The sequence below is a fragment of the Eubalaena glacialis genome, chromosome 13, assembly GCF_028564815.1.
Source record: "Eubalaena glacialis isolate mEubGla1 chromosome 13, mEubGla1.1.hap2.+ XY, whole genome shotgun sequence".
Taxonomy (NCBI): domain Eukaryota; kingdom Metazoa; phylum Chordata; class Mammalia; order Artiodactyla; family Balaenidae; genus Eubalaena; species Eubalaena glacialis.
Window position 1 is genome coordinate 38,849,534 of NC_083728.1, and position 24,016 is coordinate 38,873,549.

A 24,016-nucleotide genomic window follows, 5' to 3' on the forward strand; every position below is an offset into this window, starting at 1 on the left:
AAGTTACAAAAATTCAAATGATAGGGCTGCCTCGGTCGTTGAGAAATCAGTTCACTCAAAGATATACATGGTGACATTACAGAAAAATTAAGTTACTTACTATTTTGTTATTTATACAAAGCTTGACATCTAAATCTTCTTAAGATTAAAATTAAACTAATCTGGAACTGCTATGGTAACTGTGACCTCTCCTTAACGAAAAAGTTTCTCGTTTTCAAGCCACCGGAAAATTTAGGACACTGAAGTATATTTCCAACAATCGTTTTTCTCTGTTCATGCCATTCTCCCCTCATTTAGCACAAAATCATTTCGTTACGTCAATTTTAAAACAAAATATTTATTGCTACACTAAGAAATTTTAAATGGTAGAAACTACAAAGATACATAAGCCTAGAAATCACTTATCTAAGTAAAAACAAAATTTTCTGGTTTCCAATTTGGAGATTAAGACTAACATGAGTACATTTAAGTGTAGCAATCTTCAGGCAGGGAAGCAGTTCACTCTCACAAGACACCATATTTATTAGAAAATGTGACATTATCTGTAAGTGTGTTATTTTCTTAGTTTATACACATAAAGGGTATAACCAGATGGATCAGAAATCTACAGCATTAGTGAAAATAAATAGCCTAAGTAACAAATACACATGGTCATACCTAAACCTAGATTTTTTTAATTTTTTCTTGGTTATTGAGACAGGAGGTTTCTCAGAATAATGCAAACGTAATCTGATTTCAGTCTGACATGTCAGCCATCCAGAATCCAGAGTCTCAACACCATCTGGCAAAGTACATATGAAGAACAGTAATTAATATACACATTTTTAAAGCCAATCCAATAAGTACAATATATATTGACAATTCTAGTTCACATTCACAGTTTAATATACTCAGGTTATCTATCACTGGTATTTCTCTCCAAAGCAAATATATAAGTAGTCTTGTCATTGAAAAAGAACTTTTATATCAAGTAGGGGGGAAAAGTTAAATGAACATTAACAACTAGCCAAACTTTAGCACTAAAGTAAATTAAAATACTTTTGTTGAATATATTATTGAAGTAATACAAATCTATCTCAGAAAGAATACATATTCCAAGACAGCTTCTAACCTAGCATTTGTTCCACTGGCAGTGGATCACTACTACACTTCCAAAGCTTCACATGAAATATTCAGCTGAAACTAGTTATTCCACTAGTGCTGGCAGTGGAGATACGAGGTGGTAATAACAAAACAAATGTATTCTCCATTTACATATTCTGCCATAGATAAAACTGCATGATTGTGATAACACTGTTAGCACTGTTTAACTTGAAGTTTCTTACTAACAAAGGTAATAACATTTTCATAAATACCAGGGAGCTGACAACTGTTTTGGGCCTAAGTTCTTCATCAAGAGGACTTCAAAAAAAAAAAAAAAAAAAAAATCAAGAAACTTTTCTCCTTAGGTATGATTTCATAACTATCAAATTTCATACATGAAGAGAAACCACTACCATCTCTTAATTTTAAACTGTTTTCAGAAATGGACAGAGTTGGAGAAATGGCTTTCTATCCTGAAGGCCAACTAAAGCTGAATTTAGGAAGATGACGACAACAGCAACAGATGACAAAAGAAATGCCATGTGTTTATAACCATGCATAGTAACTAACATATAATAGAAGGATATAATGTCATCATCACAGTTGAAGAAATGAGAAAACAACTTCTCCATTAAAAAAGCTCTCCAAAACATGTAGCATAAATTTTGTGTAGTCTCTAAAACACTAAATAAAACTATTTGAGTATGTTAGACTACCTTATGATGTGCTATAAATAATCCCAACAAAATCAAGAAAAATAAGTTAAATTCCTGCCCAAATACTGCAAAAGCATGTACATTTCTAAAGTGGATAAACATATGTACTTAGTAAAACCACAACCAAAACATTCAGGCCCTATTCCTTCCTGTACTCAACAGGAATGCAAACTGGTTATGAGCAATTATCTCTGGTTCACAGTCAATGCAAGCACACATTCTGTCCACCCCCTTTACACCTTTTGACTCCTACAGTATAGTATCTAAAATGAAAATGCAGTTTAGCATGATAATGCTGATACACTGTGAGAATTCCAGTCATTGAAGAAACAACTTGAATCCTTCGGATAAAATATTTACTGATGCAGAAAGTATATGAATGCATATTCCACTGTAAATTAATTGTTTAAATACTCAGCCATAATTACTAGAACATTCTGCTACTTAATCTTGATTTTACTATAAATGCACATACAAACACAAAATGTACAAACGTAGCTTATGAGTAACATTTCACACTTTAAATGTTGAGAACAATTAACATCATTTTCAAACATAGTAGTGTTAAGTGATGATATAGTAACAGTTAAGTATAATACTTTTAAATTAATTATATTAATTCATATACCTAAAGTCACCAGCCAAATAAAAACTAAAAAATAAATAAAATTTTAAAGCGTAAGAATTATACTGGAGGGAATTCCCTGGCGGTCCAGCAGTTAGGACTCTGCACTTCCACTGCAGGGGGTGCGGGTTCAATCCCCCTGGTTCGGGAACTAAGATCCCACAAGCCACGTGGCATGGCCCAAAATAATAATAATAATAATAATTATACTGGAAACTATTATTTAACACAATGCATTTGTTTTTTGGATCTAGTCTTCTAGTCTCTATTTTCAATATCATACTGTCATATTTCTCTGTGCTGTTTCTAATGAAATGTAAGGTAACATCTCAACCATGTGAATAAAAATTTTCAAAACTCAGTCTCACTTACTGTGGATTCCAAATTGTCCATCGTCAATAATAATTTCACTTTCTAAAATTGAAGGAAAATAGAAAATCTAGTTAAAATTCATGATGTATATACAGAATGAACAATTGAGAAATTACCCACCTTAAGGATTTTTTTAAAAATTAATTTAGAATTTAAAAGCAGCCCAAAGTGAATAAGCATATTTATTGTAGCCCTCAATAAAGAAATCCCTTTTAAGGAGGCTATCAAACAGTAATGGTTCTTGTATTCGTGGTGATTATTCACAATGTTGTAAGGAAGAGAAAGAAAACTCCTCAGAGAGGTGCTCTAGAGGCACTGGTACAAATGTTTATACCAACCAATGTATGAGACTGACAAGTTGCTGGACAACAATATCTCCTGGTTGATTTTTCAAACCAAAGGTCTTGGCACAATTAAAATGCTTATTCTTACGTAGTGCGTATTCTGAACTTACCTAAAATATAATGCTCCTCAAACCCCAACTATTCTCTATAGCCAGCTAAAAGCTTTTTAAACAGCATAAACTTACCTGTATATATAGAGCTATGAGGAATTACCAAAAAGTAAGTGTTTGCACATTGCCTCCTAACAGAAATTTCAACTAAATGAGAAAAGCTGTTAAGCCCCACCCTCTGAGTAAAATACTAATTATCTTCCCTGCTATTTCCTTTCCCAGTTTACTTTAAACATAAATCTGAATTTGTCAAAATAAGTGTGACAGTTCCCAATAAAGATTCTCTGGTATATTTCACGCAGCTCTTAAGTTCAGAAGTTATATTTTCCAAAAGTATAAAATACATTTATTAAAAAGACAAGAAACAAAATCATCCTACTTTCTCAAAATAAGAAAATAATATTTAACTGCAAGATGCTTCAAAATGCAATTTTTAAAATATCCAATTCCTAATAATTTCCAACCTCAGGATGGCACTATTTTAATTCTAAAGTACACTACATAAAAATTCTAAATATACTATCAAAAATATATTACAAAAATGTATATACAAAAAGAAAATCCAATAAAGAGGATGGAATGAGATAGCTGTTTAAACGAGATGTGTCCTTGCTACATATAGGGTAAAGCAGAATCTCTCACTACTTTCTAATCTAAGCTAGTAACTAACAAGCCATTTATTCTTTAAATTCTAATTTTCTCTGGAAACTAAAATAGAGTTTTCAGCACACTAAGTCAATTTATAGATGAAACCAAGTAGGTAATTTAATGTATGTGAAAAGAACTTCAAATTTTAATCTCAGTATGGAAAAGGAAATTCAAAAATACTTGTATGAAGAGAAATGCCATTTTTAGGCACAAGAAAACTAAATAACGTTTAAACAAACAAACAAAAATTATCTGAATAGCAACTTTAACACAGCCAGCAGGGTATTGGGGGAAAATGTCTGCTACAACCAAGAAATCTGAATTCATTCATACAAGTTTATTCAAGTATTTACTAGTTTAAAAAACACACACAAATAGAATAACTTATTCTATTACTATTCAAAGTTAAAAATGTAAGAATCATTGTTTTGGATTAATTCTTTCCTCAAATGTTCTAAGTTCTCTGAGCAAGTAATATCAAAGCCACGGATGGATGCTCAGTTAAATAAATGCTATTTTATAAACTTTTGTAAATACTCCAAATGTAAATATATATTCCACAATAAACCCATCTAATTCAAGAAATTAAAAATAACTAGGCAAGCATTTCTAATAAAGTTTATGAAGAAAGGCAATTAAGAACTGTTTAGTTTTGAAAGTAAGACCCATGATATGCTAAGTGAAACTTGTAGTACTGACAATGCATTGACCTTAAACTTTAAAATAAATATTTATTAAATCCCACTAAGCCATTGTGCAGCATATTAGTAACTTTATGCATATGCCTCAAACAGATGCAGTTAATGCCCATACCTAAAGGGGTTATTGATCGTGGTTGTAGATGAGTCTCCCACTTGTGAACTATGACTTGACATGGACCACCGATAGTCTGCAATTTAAAAGTTAAACGTCTGCAATAATTTCTTGTATCTTATTTTCTACCCATGACGCCATTAGATGTTTGTGGCCTAAGTCTTATACTAATTATGAAACCAAGAGATTCATCTTGTTAATATCAATATTATATGCGAAAAATCAGGAATGTACCAGGTCAAAAAACATGATGAATGCTGGAAGAAAATGAGGGTGAGGCAGTAAACAAAAATAAGATGAACTGGCACATAAAACCATTTTAAACCCATTCTTAAATCTGCCTACAATACTCAGTTTTAATCTTTAACTGATATTCTGTCGTAAGTTAAAGTTAACAGCAAATATACTTTATGTTTGTTATGTAGGAAGTCAATGAAGTATTACTGGAAGATTGAAGTAACTCCTCAAGTGTTCGGAAAAAGCCTAAACTCTCTGATAGTAGAAATACTGAGAACGAATACTTCAAGATCAATTATCACAAGTTACTCAAGGAACTAGAGGGCATAATAAAGTTCTTCATTACATATATTTAACTAGTAAGTAGGTAACAGGAAGAATATCAGATTCTCGTATCGTAGTAACCAGTGTTTCTAAGGAACACAGGAAGCCCTTTCCTTTAGGAAAGGACACATGCATGGGTAAATCTGAAGAACAAGTTTGATTAAAGGGGAATGAACATCCAGTTTTACTCTTAATGCCTTAAAGTTTATAAGTTCATACAGTGTGAAAAATTTTAATACTGTCTTGTTATCAAATTCTCTTACTAAAAAAGAAAATAAAGCTTTATGTATTGTTGATAATGTCTACAGCAATTTAAAAGCAAGAATGAACTACCACAAGGATTCCCTTGTGTGTTCCTAAAGTACTGAAGTATGAAGTGTTTCCTAATTTTCCTTGAAGTATTTAAAACAAAACAAAAAACCCTGAACTTGTCTAATTAAACTTATGTGCCAAAATACAATCCTTAAATACATATTTTAAAAGCAAAATTTCAAACTATATCCTTACAAGGTATTTTTCTTTCTTCTTCTGAAGAAATTTAGTAAAATACAGAGAAGCAAAAAGAAACAAAAATCACCCATTATCACACTACTTAGGGATAATCACTATCAATATTTTCACATATCTTTAAACCCTTGTCTAGGCATATATATACTCTTAAGTCTGGAACATATAAGCCTCTCTCTTTATTACATCTGTAGATGGCATTAAATACTCTTCTATAACATTTTATAGGATCTCAATATTGATTTTATTTAATAATAAATGTGCCAAATGATAACAAATAAGTATGTAACAAATTAGGCAAGAGATAATTCCGTCACTTAAAATAACCAGAGGTTAAAATCATTTTTAAAACTTGCAAACTTTTGAAGTTTGAAAACTAAAATTGCATTAGATATACATTCAATTCCTTAATCCTGGGATAATACAGGAACTCATTTTCTCTAGCTGAATACATCCTTGTTATAAGGGTTCACTTGTGAATTGATAATAAACTGTGTAGACGTTTTTAAAAATGTAAATGTGAAAGTGCTAATCTTAAAATATGGTGAATTACGCTAAAAAAACAAGAAACATCTGATCCTGCATCTGCTAGATGTTTTTTACAACTTTTTGCTGTCACTTTTTTGAATTTGTTTTCACACATCAAACTTTCTAACCCTCAAAAGATGCAAATGTATACATTAAAATAGGAATGTTTCTTAGCAATAATGGGCAACCAGAAATAACTAATCTATTCCCTTCTTCCACCCCTCCCATGTCCCCTGCACTCCCCTCAAAAAAAAAAAATCCTCTTTGCTACAAAAGTGGTGTAGATCCATATTCTTATAAAAGTTACTAATTAAATATGACTTGAAAGGGTGCCATGAACATAATAGTAAATATCAGCAGGGATTAAAAGTGGGTAGAAGAAAGGAGAGACTGTTTTTGTTTTAACTTTTTGTTTTAATTCAATGAACATAATAGTAAATATCAGCAGGGATTAAAAGTGGGTAGAAGAAAGGAGAGACTTTGTTTTTGTTTTAACTTTTTGTTTTAATTCAGGTATCAGGGGAATTCCACAAAAAGTGTTGATTACAGTATCTATACTTAATCATGTAAGAATAGCCCTGTGGATTAAACACTTGAGAGGGAACATATTTTAGTAGTAATTTTTAAAACTCCACCCCTAACTGTTTTAGTAACAAACCCACTAATCATAGCATAAAGCAAACTAGGCTTGAACAGAATGGAGTCTTGAGGAGCAGTCCAAAGGGCCAATTCAACAGATGGCTTATAATTGTGTCTACTGGCGTTCACACTACAAATTCATGGTTGGTACATAAAATGTTATAATATTGACAAATGAACCAAGTTTTAAAACACACTGAATTTCCAAAATTGTTATAACTACTTTATTAAACTTTAGTAGGTAATCTTAAATTTTAGCTTACCAATGTTCTTTAAAACAAAAAAAACCTTAACACCTGAGCATTGGGAAATTAAAGATCTTAGTAACGATTCCAAACATGCAATCCTTTTTAATATGCTAAATGCAGTAAGTCATTCTTCAAGATCTTAGGGAAAAAACAAGAGTTCCATTCTGTAAAAGACTGCCACAATTTTAAGCACTTTGGAGTCAAGTGGAAAATGGCTCTTTGGAGACAAAAGTAACAATATCAGTCCAAGACAGTACTCCACTAACAGGACTGGTAGAGTTATTTCACATTTTAGCATGTGTTAAATCAGATGATTGCTGGAATGTTTCTCAAACATGCATAATAACAAAAATACAAAAAACCTGTTTCCACAAAAAAGTCATAATGACTGCTTTCTTAAACAGTTATTGATTGACATCACTCAGCTATATCAAGCACTGAGAAAAAGAAACAAGATTATATAAGAGGTAGACTGGGGTTTTTGTTTTTAACAGACCACCAAGCAAAACTATCACTATTGTGGAATATCACTGCTTTCAAATATCATAAAAACTGTTAAGCGTAAACTTTAAAAATTTCAGTTTCCTTTCTATGATTTTGAAAAAAATGGAAAAAAAACGCCCATGTGAAAGGGGCTCTGAATTTTTAATCTATGTCAGAGGCCAGAGCCAGTTAGTTAAAAATCACTATTTTTAACAAGACTAGGAAGAAAAACGGTCACTTAGGAATGAGTAAAGCAAAGAAGGCTAGGCCTACATACATCTCTGAGATGGTTCAAATTCAAAGTTAACAGCTGAGGGTATTTAGCATCCAGAAGAATTTTATTAAGAAACCATTGTACAAAATGACAACCTGGGCTATTCTGAAAATAAACAATTGTCTGCCTACCAGATGATTGATTCTTTTGTTAAAGGATTTAAATAAAAATCAAGGGACATTAAGAACAAGGTAAAAGAATTTGTAATGAATGTAATTATGAGTGAATGTTAACACCTGTAAAAATTAAAAGCAGATGTTACTGAAAAATAAAGAGCTATTTCACTGAAATGAATGAAAATTTCAAAGACAATATAATTAAAAAGTGGCTAACATCTCAGTATGAGACAACAATCCCTAATTCCAGCCACAAATAAAAAGGGGTAAAAAAAAAAAAAAAGGGGGTGAACATGGATTAAAAAAATGTTTAAATTACACATTAATTCAAAAATTATCTTTGGTGAAGATGTGAAATTAATGGGTTATCTGCAGACTCACAGCAATGTTTCCATTCCAGGAATATCTACTACCTTTGTTTGTTATGTTTAAATAAGATAATATTTGTCACATGTAAAAAATTATTTTAGAATTTAATATATTAACACCTTATTCTAATTCTACAAAGTATAAGAACATACAGCTGTGAGAAATTAAGAGAAAAAGGACTTCAAGACTCTTTAACTTCTAAACTAAAAGGAATATGCCAGAAAGAGCAAATTACGGAAGAGGAACTATGAATGGTAAAATTTTATTTATAGAAAAATTTTAGCAATGGAAGGGATGTAAGAAATCTATAGTTCAAACCCTTCATTTTATAGATGAGGAAGCTGAATTCTGAAGGTCAAGTGACAAGATCACAAGATTTTTAGCTTAGGTTCTACAACTGCTTGGATAACCTAAAACTTTTGACCCAGTAAAATTAACCTTATTACCCATTTCAGTTTTTCAATGCTTTCATAATTATTTTGCTTTCCAATCATTCTTTATATTCATAAAATATATACTCCAATAATTTACATCATTTCACGATTTAAGATTCCTTGCACATTAGTTCTATCATTTGACAATGCACAATTGAGACAAAGTTTCTAATTACTTCTATTAAAAATTATGATTCATTTAAAAAGCGCCACCAACTTTAAAAAGAAAAGAAGTGTCACTTTAAGCTGGCATGTGGGAAAAAAAAAACCTCTAGCCATATGCATGGGATTTTATGTGGCTATTTACTCTATTCCATGAAAAACATACTTACCATGGCAGCCCCTGCATCACACGGTACATGTGTACACGATACAGAGCACCTACTTAAAGAAACACACTCACCAACACATACTGTAAACTTTTGCAAGTATTACAAGGGGAAAAACTTGTTTCTTACGGTAAGCAGACTTCGTGCCAATTTTTTGGAAAAGGCATTTTGGACGGATTTGCTGCTTTTGGTTACATTTTCAATGAAAAGAGAAAATACTGTAGGTTGGCGTAATTTGACATGTGTTGACAACAGTCTTACTTTAGGAAACTACGCCCAAAAGACTCATTATGATTTTTCTTGTCCAAATGCCCCCTTAAGTAAAATTTAGTTAATTTCACATACGAGGATCCTCAAATAAGCTTTCAAAGTCATGAGTGTTATGATCTACATAACTATGCACAAATGTTCACTTTATACTAAAGAACTTTGCCACAATGCACAACCCCTATGCCAAATAAATGATCTTTTTCTTAGTCATTAAAGTGAGACTATTGTCAAGATAAGCCAACATAATGATCAACTATAATGTAATTTAATTTTAATTACTGAGTATATTCACAATATATTCTTGGAATAAGAAACGTAATAGGTGCAAAAGACAGCTGAAGTGGGTTTGTCAGTTTTTCTCTCTTTTATAATGGTGGCTAAGAGACTGAGATAACAGTGGCTGCTTGCATTTTTTTTTTTAACATGTAACAAGTATTCAAGGACCCCAAAGGGAAATAAATTTTTAAAAAGATCTAATCCATGTTTGCTTCCTAGACTCCTGCCTAAGCCCTTGTTCACATGCAGCCCAAAGTGTGCTCAAAGGTAAAAATCTGAAGGAAAAGAATCCTTTCAGCAAATAAGTATCTTTAAAATAAAGAATCAACTTTCTTTTTCTAAATATGAAAACGTTCCCAAAATAATAAATAAATCATTGTGAGCAAGCAGATTTAGATCTAACTGATATTCCAAAGGCCTTCAGAAAAGATCCTGGTCTATCAACACTATCACTGAAAAAAATCTAAAAGGAATGACTTCAGTTTTGATAGGAGTTAATGCAGCCACTAAGAGATGGCTGCGTTGAAATAATTTTTTCAAAGTTACTTAAAGCTGGCTATATACACCTCTAAATATATCTATACCATAGACGAATTAAAAAAATGAAACAAAAAGAAAAACCCTTACTACTGGTTACTAACTAGTTTACAAAAGTTATAGAAAATGCACACCTATCAAGAACACATCATTAAAACCAATTTCATGATAAGAATATTGCAGAACATACTTACTATTAGTCTTTTAAAAATTCCATTGCACACACTATTTGCCTCTGAAGAGGCTACTTCCTTTCTTTTTGGTACTAAAATATTATTAATCTAGAGTTCTTTTTTCCTTATTTGATCTAAACAAACTCATTTTATTTTTAATGTTTCCAAACTTTAGTTGCTTTTGAAAGAAGTCTTCTAAAGAAACTGGAAACTAGATAAAGAAAACATACCTTTGGTTCTAAAAAGCACCCTTTGAAGTAGCGGTACTGAACTGATACTCCTCTACTAAGTACAATGGTTGCTTTCCATAACATGCTGTGAGAAAAAAGAATTAAAGCAGCAGCATCAGTATCAAACTAAAATGCATAAAGTCTTCATTAATTCATAAAACCCCTCAAGTAAGGTCTGTGATCAATACCATTTATTTATTCCTACACAAAATTTTACTCCAGGCCTGATCTGAACCAGGTACTGGGAACACAGTGATGAATAAGGCAGAAAGAGCTCCATCTTCAAGGAGATTGCTTGCTTATGTGGATAGACAAATATATAAGCAAACAGCACACATGGGAAGGGCTAGCTGACCTTTCTGAGGTAACAAGTTTTGGAGGGAGACCTCAACAAGAGAGAACTGTCTGAGTTGAGACCTAAATGATGAGCCATACAAAGAACCAGGAGAAGCAGTATTCCAAACAGAAAAGGCAAGCAGTGCAGACCTCTGAATCTCCTCTAACTTTCCACTTAGCTAGGGATGTTACATGGCTGCTAAGAGGCTTTGAGGCCAAGGCCACTAACTTAAATGCCTGTTCCCAACTGTCCCTTATTCTGTCTTGCCCAGCCTCTGGCTATTTCCCTAGCCAAGCAATCAGTGTCTGTATCTTACTTGTACTTGTATCTTACTCAACGTCTTCCTCTGAACTATGTCATTCTACATATTCTAATGCTAATTCTAAAGCTTGGACTCAACAGTGAAAGAATGCACTACAATTCATGATTATAACTGATTTTTAGCTTCAAATCATAGGCCAATGATATTCAAAGTGTGGTCCCAGGACCATCAGTATCAACTGGGAGCTTGTTAGAAATGCAAAATCTCAGGCCAGGGCTTCCCTGGTTGCGCAGGGGTTAAGAATCCGCCTACCAATGCAGGGGACACGGGTTCGAGCCCTGGTCCGGGAAGATCCCACATGCCGCGAAACAACTAAGTCCATGTGCCACAACTACTGAGCCTGCGCTCTAGAGCCCACATGCCACAACTACTGAGCCTGCATGCCACAACTACTGAAATCCACGCGCCTAGAGCCCGTGCTCCACAACAAGAGAAGCCACCGCAATAAGAAGCCTGCGCACCGCAACGAAGAGTAGCTCCCGCTCGACGCAACTAAAGAAAGCCTGCATGCAGCAACGAAAACCTAATACAGCGAAAAATAAATTAAAAAAAAAAAAAATCTCAGGCCACATCTAGACCTATTGAATTAGAAACTCTGGGGGAGGGCCCAAGCACTCTGTAATTTAACAACCGTCCAGGTGACTCTGATGATGAACACAAGTTTGAGAGCCCATGTCATAGACCATTACCCAAACATTAATTCAGCATGAATAGTTCAGTGACTAAACGGCAGTTCCAAATATTCTTCCATGATACCAGATGGCTAGCACTGCTCCCCACCTGGCTCTGCCAAGACAGACTTAGGGCGTTATCCTCACTCTGACTCAATTCTGGTTTCTAACAAAATATCCACAACCAGCTGTCACCCCTGGTCCTAGCTTCAACAATCAGATTAACCTGGTAATAATAAAATACATATGCCCTGGCTCCACCCTGGGAAACTCTGGTTTCATAGATCTGGGGTGCAGCTTGGTCTCATGGAGTTTGATAAACTGGACATATGTGATTGGTTGAGAAACACTGCTGCACAACAAGGACAGCCTAAATGCTCGGAACATGTGCCCTGACTACTTCTCCCTGATAAGCCTCAGAATCCTTTTCAACACAGGGCTCCAGGCAGATTCTACCAACTCTGAGATGAAATTTATTTCCCATCTCTGCTACCAAAAAAAAAAAAAAGGCAAATTTCCAGTATTATTTCACCCATAAAACCAGCCAGAGTATGTGAAACTAGCCCCAGATGTGCACAGCAGAATTAGTGGGAAGCTTTAAAAATGTGCTGGGGCCCCTCTCTCGTGCAGTATTTATCAATCTTACAGGAGCAGGGTCTAGGCATTTTTTAAAAAGCCCCCTTTTTTAAAGTGCTTTAAACCAGTTAAAGTGCTTTTTAAATCATTTTTTAAAGTGATTCCAATGTGCTCCCCTGGTTCAGAACCACCAAACGAAAAGATAAGATGGTGAGAGCAATAAAATGAGTCTTTTTACTTTACTTCCCTAAGCAAATATAGCAAAGTTATAAATGAACCAGAGGGACTTCCCTGGTGGAACAGTGGTTAAGAATCCGCCTGCCAATACAGGGGACGCGGGTTCGATCCCTGGTCTGGGAAGATCCCACGTGCCACGGAGCAACTAAGCCTGTGCGCCACAATTACTGAGCCTGTGCTCTAGAGCCCACGAGCCACAAGTGCTGAGCCCACGGGCCTAGAGCCCACGCTCCACAACAAGAGAAGCCACCGCACCACAACAAAGAGTAGCCCCGGCTCAGCGCAACTAGAGAGAAACCCCGAGTGCAGCAACAAATACCCAATGCAGCCATGAATGAATGAATGAATAAATAAAATTACTTAAAAAAAAAAATGAACCAGAACTGTTCAGTGACGTCAAGAATGAACGTAACCTGATGAAACTCAAGAAAAACCAGGAAAGAGGGGCAGTGAGAAGGTTTAGTGCACCTGTCTGATTTTGAATTGCCCTCATATCCTCCCCACAAAAATACCATAAAATCTCCAAGGAGGGCAAATAAAATCATAAGTGACCCACATTTTCTGCATTATTAGGAAATAACACCACAACCTTCAAATTGTTTGTAAGAAAAAAATTCCAACAGAGCTCTTGTCACCACAAACCTGTAGGTACAGAGAGACTTAAGAGACTCTGAAAAGGAGGAACAGAGGACTTAAATGCAGAGTACACTGAAATCCCAAAGAAACACAGTTCTAAAACACAAGACTGGGGAATTCCCTGGTGGTCCAGTGGTTAGGACTCTGAGCTTCCACTGCAGGGGGAAGGGTTCAATCCCTGGTCCAGGAACTAAGATCCAGCACGCTGCCAAAAACAAACAAACCAACCAAAAACCCCCACAAGACTGTTGTTTACAGGCAAACAGATTTGTTTACCTTTTGTATCATCTTGTATCAACTACTTATATCAACTGTGTCACCTACTTCCTTTCTCTTTGTGAAGCACTGTTTATCTGCCATATATGAATCAATTATACTTCATTGTACAGCGATGTCAAAATGGCTGCTTTCTTAAAATTAAGACGTTAACTGTTCTCATTCTGTTCACGTCTCTTTGACCAGGTTGGCTAGAAAGGACTTAAGACAGGTAACAGGGCAGCTCAAGAGTTCAGAGCAGAGGTAAACAAGTTTAGAAAGACATGAGGTTTCACTTCAGACGGGAGTGACTAATCCACAAATCAAGGAAAAAATAGCCACTAGAAGAGAATAAACATCTTGTTTTCCTGTGATCCCAATATCATTTGTCAACAGAACTTAACTTATAAAAACAGAAGAGAATTGGCTGAGAAAATGTGTCACACTAATGACAAATAGAGAAACGGGTGTTCTACGTATGTTTTTTGTTTTCTTTTCCTGAGCTTACATTATGGTATTGTTTTACTTTCCTTGTTATTTCCCTCTGCTTTGCCATCAGTGCTCCTCAAACTGTCTGCTGTGAAGGACCAGTTTCTGTTTACTTGTTTGTGTTACCCTACTTGTCCCGTGACCAATACTTCTGGTCTGTGATGTACCCAGTTCAATGAGGTAAGTCCATGACATGCATGGGTATCCCAGCAATGTCAAACTGCCATAAACATTTCTAAATGCTTGCTCTCAATTTTTGTATTTCTCACATCGTGCACTGATAAAAAAATGTTTTTTGTCTAGCACTGAGTCCACAGGCCACATTTTTAGTAGCACTGCTTAATAATCATCTAATCTGATGTTTCTCCCTGGGGGCACTGCATGTACTTGTATACTATTTAGAATCTCCTCATCTTTCCTTTACCCCCACACATACATCTTGACAATCCATAACACTTCCAAATATCCACACAGAGAAGGACCACCTTTGTTGACAACACTGATTCTATCCTAACCCCTTTACCATGCAGATAAAGGAACCAAGGCTTAGAGATATGAGATCTGCCCAAGATCACAGCTAACTGCGGACTGAAACTGGCACCCAGACCCTCCTTTCCCCACTCCAATGCACCAACACACCCATGCTAAGTTTAGTGCTGTATTTAATGTCAGTAGTAAACTCATTTCATTACATTAGCTAAAATTTCTAAGGATGTGTTCCACTCTCTGCTACTTTTAAAAGAATATATGTCTCAAGAAAATTATTTCATAGGCTAAAGCAAAAATTAGATCTTTTATCAAGAATAGTACTGAGAAGCCAAAAAATGCCTTAAAAAGTTTTTTAAAATAAGAAATAACAATATAAGCCTGTTTAGAAATATGGTATTAAGCATCAAAAGAACCAGCCAACAGCCAAGAGTTGAAAATGACTTTTTGCGAGGTGGAAATTGAGAAACAGAGGAACTTGTTTATTCACAGCAAACTTTGTAAAATGATTTCACTCTTTATACATATGTGATAAGTTTGATAAAAATTAAAAGAAAAATATACCAAGGTATCTTAGAAACCCCCAAGTTTATAATCTGAATGTCACAATTATTCAGTATTATGACATGTCCATGCTTACCTTTCACCTGTCTCGTTCTCTGGAAGAAGAGCCACAGCATTTTGAGGATTCCAGTTTCCCAAAGCGTCAGAGCTTCCACATATTGCAAAAACCTCTCCTAAAGAAACGTAACGAGTTATAGTGGGTTAAGTAGGAACATCTCATTTTAGTTTTAGGAAACTGCACTAATTTAATGGGATGCAGAGTCCCTTTCAGTGGGGATGGAAGAGCTTCAGCAGAGAAACGGGTTTGGACCCAGGTGCCACTCACACTAGCACCTGCGTTATTAACCTGACCCACCTCTACAGAACCAAAGGCAGAGAAAAGGAAGGATGTATAGGGACAGACTTTTCTTCATTTTTCAACTACTTACTGAGCCAATAATGAGCACCAAGAAGACAAGGTGATCAAACGGCAGTCCTTGCCTTCAAGGCAGCTTCCAATTTAAAGGAGCATGTAAGTATCCTACAGAACCAGTACCTGATATTTTCCAGGAACTCAAACAGTAGCTACCAAGAAGCTAAAGATCAAGAAAATTATCAATGGGACATGAGCAATGTAACAACAACAACCAAAGAAAAAAAAGTCCCCAGAACAGAGACTAGTGAAAAACTAGCCAAAAATCTCATATTCCTTACTAAAATAAAGACTATCACACTTCATCTGAACACTTGTCATCAACACACAAACCAACATATAGCCATCACCTATGTTTGCTAATTTCCATATATTTAGCAAAAGTCTACAACTTCTTGAATATAAGTATGCAGATATCTTTAACTTACATATCAACACATTCTGAATTACTATAACTAAAATCCATAAAGAAAAAACAAGGAACTGAGCCCAAATGAACAAACTTCAGGACAAACTCCTCCACACTCTGAGAGTAGCTTGGTTTCCAAGCTCTGGGCACTACTATAGTAAGACTAGAGTTCTAATTGGCTTTAGCCACCTGCATGGCATTTTATATGCTTGGACTGTCTAAAACTTAACTAAAATCCCAAGTGTGGTAGTCATTCAGGAGTTTTCAGGGTTCTAAACACATGTCTGTAAAAGCATACGGTGGTTACGTATAAAGATTTCATGTTAAAATATTCACCAATCCTTTAAAGTAACCAGATTTTTTTTTTTTGCAATTAACTTAGGTTATCACTACCTCTTCGGATTAAAAAAAAAAAAAGATAAACACTATTGCTAAATACAAAGCACAAATATTTATTCTCAAGATCATATATGTTGCTCTGCATATGTACAGCATATACAGCTCAAAGTACAGATTACCATCTGTACTCACTGTAGCTCAAAGTACAGATTACCATCAAATCACTGATTCAGGCCGGTTACACTTCCTTTGTAAAGGAGATTCTCATTAACCTTTCTCATGGAGTCAGTTATTTCTTATCCCCATACAAAATAGCAGCTATTCTCTGCTCTGGAAAGAACATGTATGCCACATGGAAAAAGTGAAACTTGGACAATCTGTGGTTACTTTCCTTCTATATAAGTGCTCCTGCATTTTACCAATTCCCTCCTGCAATGTTACTCTTTCTGCTGATTGCCTTTGAATATGGCTTCTATGAGAAAAAAAGGGAAACTTTTTACCAGAACAGACCTCTTTCTTTAATTGGATTTCATTTATAGAAGATTATAAAGACCTGAATGCTAACTAAAGGAATCTGCAAACAGCACCCCCACATATTCTTTTTACTTGTTCCCTCTTACTTCACTTCTCTCTGCAGTCTCTCCACTTTCAGCAGAGAACACTTCCTCCTTGCTTTGGGGAGGAAATCAAGGTGACATGAGATCTGGGGGGTAGGTAAGAATCTACCCCAACAACCCCTCCCTGTCCCTCTACCTCCTTTCCTTCCAACCTACAGATTCACCTACATTCACATCTGCCACTAGTCCTTGAGGAGGAGTTCCACCTTGTCAAGCTGACCCTTCTGTGGCTAATTCTGTGGTCACCACATTTGCCTGATGTGGCCAGCTCCTTCTAGCTTAAACTGCCTATGCACAAAAGTATGATATAGGTCTGCAGTCTTCTCTCCACAGAAGAGGTTACACACAGGACAAGAGGTGAGTACTAGACCCAAGGGAGCAACCCCATCAACTGACTAGCAATCTTCAATCTGCAGAATCTTGCCCAGAGGTGGAGCTGTACAAAATCATCTCGGCTAAGAATCTGAACTTGGACAAACACACACCGTCAGGTGCTGTGATGGATGCTGTATCAAAGATGCTTGACATACAGAATGAATCATTCATTCATTGTTCGAACACATACTTACCCCTGCTCTGAGCCAGGCACTGTGCTAGGTACAGGAATTCAGCATGAATAAGATAAAGTCACATTTTTTTTCATAGAGCTTACAATCTGTCCACAAGAAAAATTACTCAAATAACTCCATAAAACTCATAAGAGGTACTACAAAAAAGAACCTTGAATTTCACAGGGACCTTAACCTAGTTGAATACGGAAAGTTGGGATACAGAGAGTTAGGGGGGTGGCAGGTGGGGGCACAGATCTAAACAAAGGAAACAATTTGAGAAACCCCCAAAGGAGGAAAGGAATGCAAAAGATTTGAGGAACTGGCCAGCATAGCCAGAGTGTATTAAACAAGGAATTTTTTAACCCAGGTGTGATACTGTTTGTTTCTTGTTTTTTTTGTTTTTTGGGCCGCACTGTGCGGCATGTGGGATCTTCGTTCCCCAACCAGGGATCGAACCCGTGTCCCCTGCAGCAGAAGGGAGGAGTCTTAACCACTGGACCACCAGGGAAGTAGCAAGGTGTGATACTGTTTTGACATGCTACCTTACACTAAAATTATTTCACACTGCTTCAGTAGACAGCAAAAAATACAATAAAGCTTTAAAAAAAAGATGTACAAGTAAGGAACAAATTCACCTTCGCCAAATATTTCACCAACTTCTCAACACTAGAAAAATTTCCTTCATTTTCATGACTTAAAAATCATAGCTCAGAGAATTCCCTGGCGGTCCAGTGGTTAGGACTGCACGCTCTTACTGACGAGGGCCCAGGTTCAATCCCTAGTCGGGGAACTAAGATACCACAAGCTGCACAGTACAGCCAAAAAAAAAAAAAAAAAAAAAAAAAATCACAGTTCAATTATCTGTCCTGTGCAAAATTCACAGCTTTCCTGGAAAACATGAGACTAAGACACTTACTGTTTGGGAAGCTTTTTTTTCTTGACTTTGTTATGCTCCGAGCACATTCCTGTTATCAGGCATGTCCTAAAGATACTTTCATCTAATAATTAGGCTCACTCTAGTAACAACTCTATATTTAAGATAATCCAGATAAGAAAAATGCTCATTTATTTATTTTTTTTAAGTGTTTAAAAGTAAAGTTTTACAATACCTGGTAAAAGAGCTCCTCTTATTTCAAAGGTAACCTGAGAAGGTGTCATTCTGATGGATTTATTTTAGGATGTCGTGCTAGAAAGAAAAAGATGTCATTTATAGTACATGAATATCAGCTCTAGATAGCTACCACCAAGAAACAAGTTAAAAAACACAAAAACAAAAATCAATCTCAACTGTGAGCAAAAGATTTCAGAGACCTTATATAAAGAGACTGAATTATTTAGGAAGTACCTAGCAAGTTTTAGGACCTAGTGTTACAAACCTATTCTGTAAGAATGTATGGACCAGAAAAATCTGCAAAACAAGTGTGTCCAAACTTTTTTTAAGAATTCAAGATTATCTTGTCATATACCTTCTCCTCTAATAAGCGGCTGTTCTGAACTCAACCTATCTTTCCTGACCAGGCTCATGTTTACAGTGGAGGGAAACACACACACCAACAACTAGAGACAGAAAAAAACTTGGCTCTAGAGAGCATTTCTACTTTAATTAAGAAGGTTCCAATTTTAATAACAAGAAAACAACCAAAGAACTTAAGTACCACCCACTGAAACAAACTAGTTACATTCTGAAACAAGTTTGAGAACCTGCTTCTAAGTGACCTAACCAATGGCTTAAAAAAAAAATAACAAAAATCCCTTCCCCCTCACAAATCACTCTTTTCAAGTTTCTCTTTATTAACCACAGGCCCATCATTACTGTAGTTCTGCAGACTTGAATTTAGAGTCTCAACTCTGCAATCGATTGGGTTGGCCAAAAAGTTCGTTCGGTTTTAAGTAGCCATTTTTCTTTTTTTTTAATATATTCATTTTTGGCTGCATTGGGTCTTCATTGCTGCACGTGAGCTTTCTCTAGTTGCTGGGAGCGGGGGCTACTCTTCACTGCGGTGTGCAGGCTTCTCACTGCGGTGGCTTCTCTTGTTGCGGAGCACGGGCTCTAGGCGTGCAGGCTTCTGTAGTTGTGGCACACAGGCTTAGTTGCTCTGCGGCATGTGGGATCTTCCCGGACCAGGGCTCGAACCCATGTCCCCCGCATTGGCAGGCGGATTCTTAACCACTGTGCCAGCAGGAAGTCTGCCATTTTTCATTTTCACCAAGAACTTTATTGAACAACATATTCCTTAACCGAACGAACTTTTTGGCCAAGCCAACATTATCAAACCCTGTAGATTTTAATTGCTCTTACACACATGCCTTTCTTTCTAAGTTTAAACTTCATTAAAAACCCTAAGTCTCCTACTTATATTTTGGCTTCTCGATGGCTTCCCAACAATACATTTTATGTCAATTAGAATATCCCTCACATCCCTGGCTTGGAATCACTTCTATTACTTATAGAAATCTAAATCCCTAAGTCTTTGATGTCCTTTATTCCTTATCCACATTTTCTCTCCAGCTTACTTTTCATTTCTTCACTGTTTTTCCCAGCCTAACCAACCTATTCACCTTACTGTCCCTTAATTTAAGTACTTAAGAAAAGATAGGAAATTTAAAATTTTTTTATTTTTGGCCGCGGCACGCGGGAACTTAGTTCTCCAACCAGGGATGGAACCCCATGCCCCCTACAGTGGAAGCACAGAGTCCTAACCACTGGACCACCAGGGAAGTCCCAAGATAGGAAATTTTTTAAAAATTTTAATGTACATCAATTCTCATGCAGTTTGTAGAATTTAATTATAGAAAGAACACATACTCCACACAAGGCCACATCATATTGTACATAACTTCTCCAACACCTCCAAAAAAACTTTTGTACCCCCAATCCATCAATGTTCCTAAAATAATTCCAATGATGTCTTTACATCATTTCCTTTAATTTACCAACTGAAATTGCTTATCTTCATTTACACATTATTTTATTCAAAAAAAAAATCCTCAAGTACCTTTCCTTGCTATTCTTTCTTCCATTTTCGCTATGTTCCCCTCCCTGTGAACACATGTACAACTCTGCAATGGTCATTTAATGAACACTAAAACCCACAGTTAACCACGTTTCCAAGTCAAGGCAGATAGATCGATAGCAGCAGTTGCCACTGGAGGCAATTTTGTCCTCTAAAGGATATTTGGCTAGCAAAAAAGCTTGGCTTTTTAAGTTACTGAATTAATTTTGAGACACAGCAAAAAGCCCCATCATCCAGCAAATTGCTGAAAAACCAACCACCATCTCAACGTATAACCTGTACTTTCACCCAGTGTTTACTGCCACAGTTACTAAGAACAATCTCATCTACATAATTAAAAGTTGGTGTTCAGTTATTTGTTGATCAATTTTAAGTAACTATTTTAACCAATTTTAGGGAAATCAGATGTAATTATTCCTATGTATGAAAATCAACACCTAGTACAAAATTATCTCTAAAGTTCTACTGCGTTAAATGTGAAACATGTAAATTTAATGAAAAGGAAATCAACTGATTAAAATTGAGCTTCTCATTCTTAAGGTTGCTTGTAAAAGTGGCTATAGTAACTTGACTGGAACCAGCTGCAGTATCCAGTATTTACTACACCAAAGCTACATACACAAGCACAAAATTACCCCCCCCAACCTCCCCAGGTGTCAACAAAGCATCATCTCCAACTTGGATTGCCTTAAGTCATATAATCTGGTTAATTTCCATTCCCCCCATTGCCCAAATTTAATACCGTACCAAGTAAGAGCCTGCAGAGCTGCTCCTACAACAGTTTACTTGATCGTGGACAGGGGCCAAAATTCTGGTGCAGAATTGAAGCGTACAATTTTGGCACCCTGCTACCACCAAAGTAAAATACTGTTCTGCTGTGGAACGAAAAATTTATACAACCAACACTTCCTCTTCTTCCAAACAAGCAAAGAAAATCTCAACTTGGACGGGGGAGGTCTTCTAGATATACATACAACAAGAATAAGATGAAAAGTGCTAGTCATTTTTACATACATGAGCTGACTGCATATGTAATTTAACCAATTTACCTATAACCTCACATACAGACTTTCTGAGACAGGTTTTTGGTTTGGTCTGGTTTTTAAACATAACCTCCACTTTGTGCTTTTTGAAGATAAGCATTAAACAGCATTCTCATCTGGGACTTTGAGTAGCATTTTACACTACTTTAACTTTTTTAAGGACTCACGTAATTTGCAAAATGACATTGTAATTTACATTTAAAAAATATTTCAGAGTTCACACTACCTGAAATAAGTTTTACTCTATTCTTTTTGTCAAATAAACTATCCCAACACATTCCTTTACTGGTTTGCCAGCTTGGGGAACAAAAGGGAGATTTAAGCAAACAAAGGTACAGGAACATTTACTTTAGAGCTAAACTGAAGTCACAGATATTTTCAGCTAAAATGTGTTTTTTTTCTAGCCAAAAAAATTTCACTGTTTTCCTTCAAATACTTTTTCAAAGAAAAAAGCTGTTTCCAATTCTCCTTGCTCTTTCCTAGGCTCCAACAGCCTAACTGACTAACTGACTATATGAAATGCCTGTATTTTCCTGAGTTAATTCTTGCTCATCCTGTTGGAGGATCATTATGACCCCACTATTCAGACCCCAGTATATTCTGAGCCAGTATTTTAATCAAATGTACACAGACATGAATGGATTTTTATTAAGAAAGCAGTTCTGGAGATTTCATTAAGCCGGTTAATTCTTTAATCACCTTCTAAACAATGCCATAAAACTATTCCAAATTTTTTCCATTTCATCTTGATATTATTTTCATATGCATTTCATTTATTTTTCCTGGTTAAGTTATACACAAAGATTTGATTCATCAACTTACTTTTTGTACATATCAAATTTTACTCACTCTGCCACTGAGATTTCCTTTGTGGTCATTATTGGAGTCTAACTTTCCTAATCTTATTTTGTCTAGAATATTGGTTCTCCCTAGTGAAGTTGAGAACCACTGAACCACCGTGTAGTTTTACCTGTTTGTTTTATCTTGTGTTATTTGTACCCAGAGTGTTAGGAGTTGGAAAAAGGACTGATAGTTTGTATTTATTTCTTAGCTAAGTCACAACTGTCAGAAACGTAGCAAGATACATAAGGGGTGGGGAGGGGGGGAGTAGTGGATAGGAACTGGGCAGAAATAGGAAGGGCTAAAGAAGAATATGAAGAAAACATCAAGTCCAAACATCCTGCTTCGTTCTATCAGTTCCTCTATGTGTTACAGACTAGGCAGCTGCCTCAATGGTGAAAGATTTCTCTACAATTCGTGGCTGAATTCACGCCTAATTTCCTTTATAACCGGGCAGTGGGATAAGAGGGGGCCGATGAAGCACCTAACTGATGAAGGCTTTCTCCCAGAAGTCATCAAGGCAATTTGAAGAGCTTTGGAAAAAGTAGAGCTTTATAAGAAGGGGAAACTGTCTTAAAATTGTATCAAGGGCACTGATGACTGTTCCTGGAACCTTTTCCTAAGAGACTCAGGCGCTTCGGTTTCTTGGAATAACTGAATTATACAAGCACACCCTAGACTACTTGGTTAGGCAATTTCAGAAAATAAGCAGTTGTCAAAACACTATGAATTACTTATGGATAAAGCCAGAGACTGGTGGTGAGCGAGACTCGTTTCTTTGAATACTCATGGTGGTCCTACGGTTTATGCATTCTCGTATATCGAAAACGCTGCAAAATTTTCGGAGGGGAACGAAGCACCAGCAGCCCAGCGGAATCGCGGCAGCAAAGGATAAATACAATAAACATGTGTCACCCACCGACTTACCGGGGCGAACGTCCAGGCCGCTGTTTCCCTGACGGGCAGATCCCGCCCGGGCTGGGGGGACCCTGCCCATGCCTCGCCTCCCGCCCCGCCCGCGTCCCCCAGCCGGGTCGCCCTGACAACTAGGCCGCCACGTGAACGGCCGCCACAGCCCCCGCACCGCGCGCCCGGCCCCCCAGCCTCCCGCCTCACCTGCCGGGTCCGCGGGTCCGCGCCGCCACCGACGCCGCACCCGAGAGCCAGTGCCGCGGGCCGAGGTGCCGGGCGCCCGCCGTCAGCGCCTCGCCAGCGCTCCCCCAGGCGGCCAACCGCGGCGCCGAGCGGCAGGAAGCGACTCCGCTCAAACCGGTTTCAGCTGCTCCAGACCAAACCGCCAGGCCACTCCGCGGGGCGGGGCCGGAGAAGTGGCGGGGCGGGGCCTGACGTCACGCCCGGCGCCGTCGGGCCAATGGGCGGCCGCGTGCGGGGGGCGGGCCCGCGCGTTCCTGAAAAGGGCCTGCGTCCGTGGCCGAGGGTGGCCGGGCCTCCCCGAGGTACCCGGCGCTGGGTTTTCTGCTGGCCGGGAGCCGCCGCAGAGACCTGGCCTGGGTTCATAGACGCCTACCTTGG

The 24,016-nt window shown here is 36.9% G+C and overlaps 1 protein-coding gene across 9 annotated transcripts in view; it reads right to left on the reverse strand.

Annotated features, from left to right (window-relative positions):
- Positions 1-23,704, reverse strand: part of GPCPD1 (glycerophosphocholine phosphodiesterase 1) — a 59,552-nt gene extending 35,848 nt beyond the window's left edge. For 4 of the 9 annotated variants that reach the window (XM_061207912.1, XM_061207914.1, XM_061207909.1 and 1 more), the window contains exons 1-7: positions 23,600-23,704; positions 18,696-18,772; positions 15,335-15,431; positions 10,686-10,770; positions 4,712-4,787; positions 2,797-2,838; positions 658-781 (exon numbers count right to left, since the gene is read on the reverse strand). In XM_061207912.1, the coding sequence (XP_061063895.1) occupies positions 658-781; positions 2,797-2,838; positions 4,712-4,787; positions 10,686-10,770; positions 15,335-15,431; positions 18,696-18,744 (473 nt within the window). In that variant the 5' untranslated portion in view covers positions 18,745-18,772; positions 23,600-23,704. Of the gene's footprint in view, positions 1-657; positions 782-2,796; positions 2,839-4,711; positions 4,788-10,685; positions 10,771-15,334; positions 15,432-18,695; positions 18,773-23,410; positions 23,440-23,599 lie in introns of those variants that run through there. The other 5 variants (XM_061207910.1, XM_061207913.1, XM_061207916.1 and 2 more) reach the window with 5 other exon arrangements.
- Between the last annotated feature and the right edge of the window lie 312 nt (positions 23,705-24,016).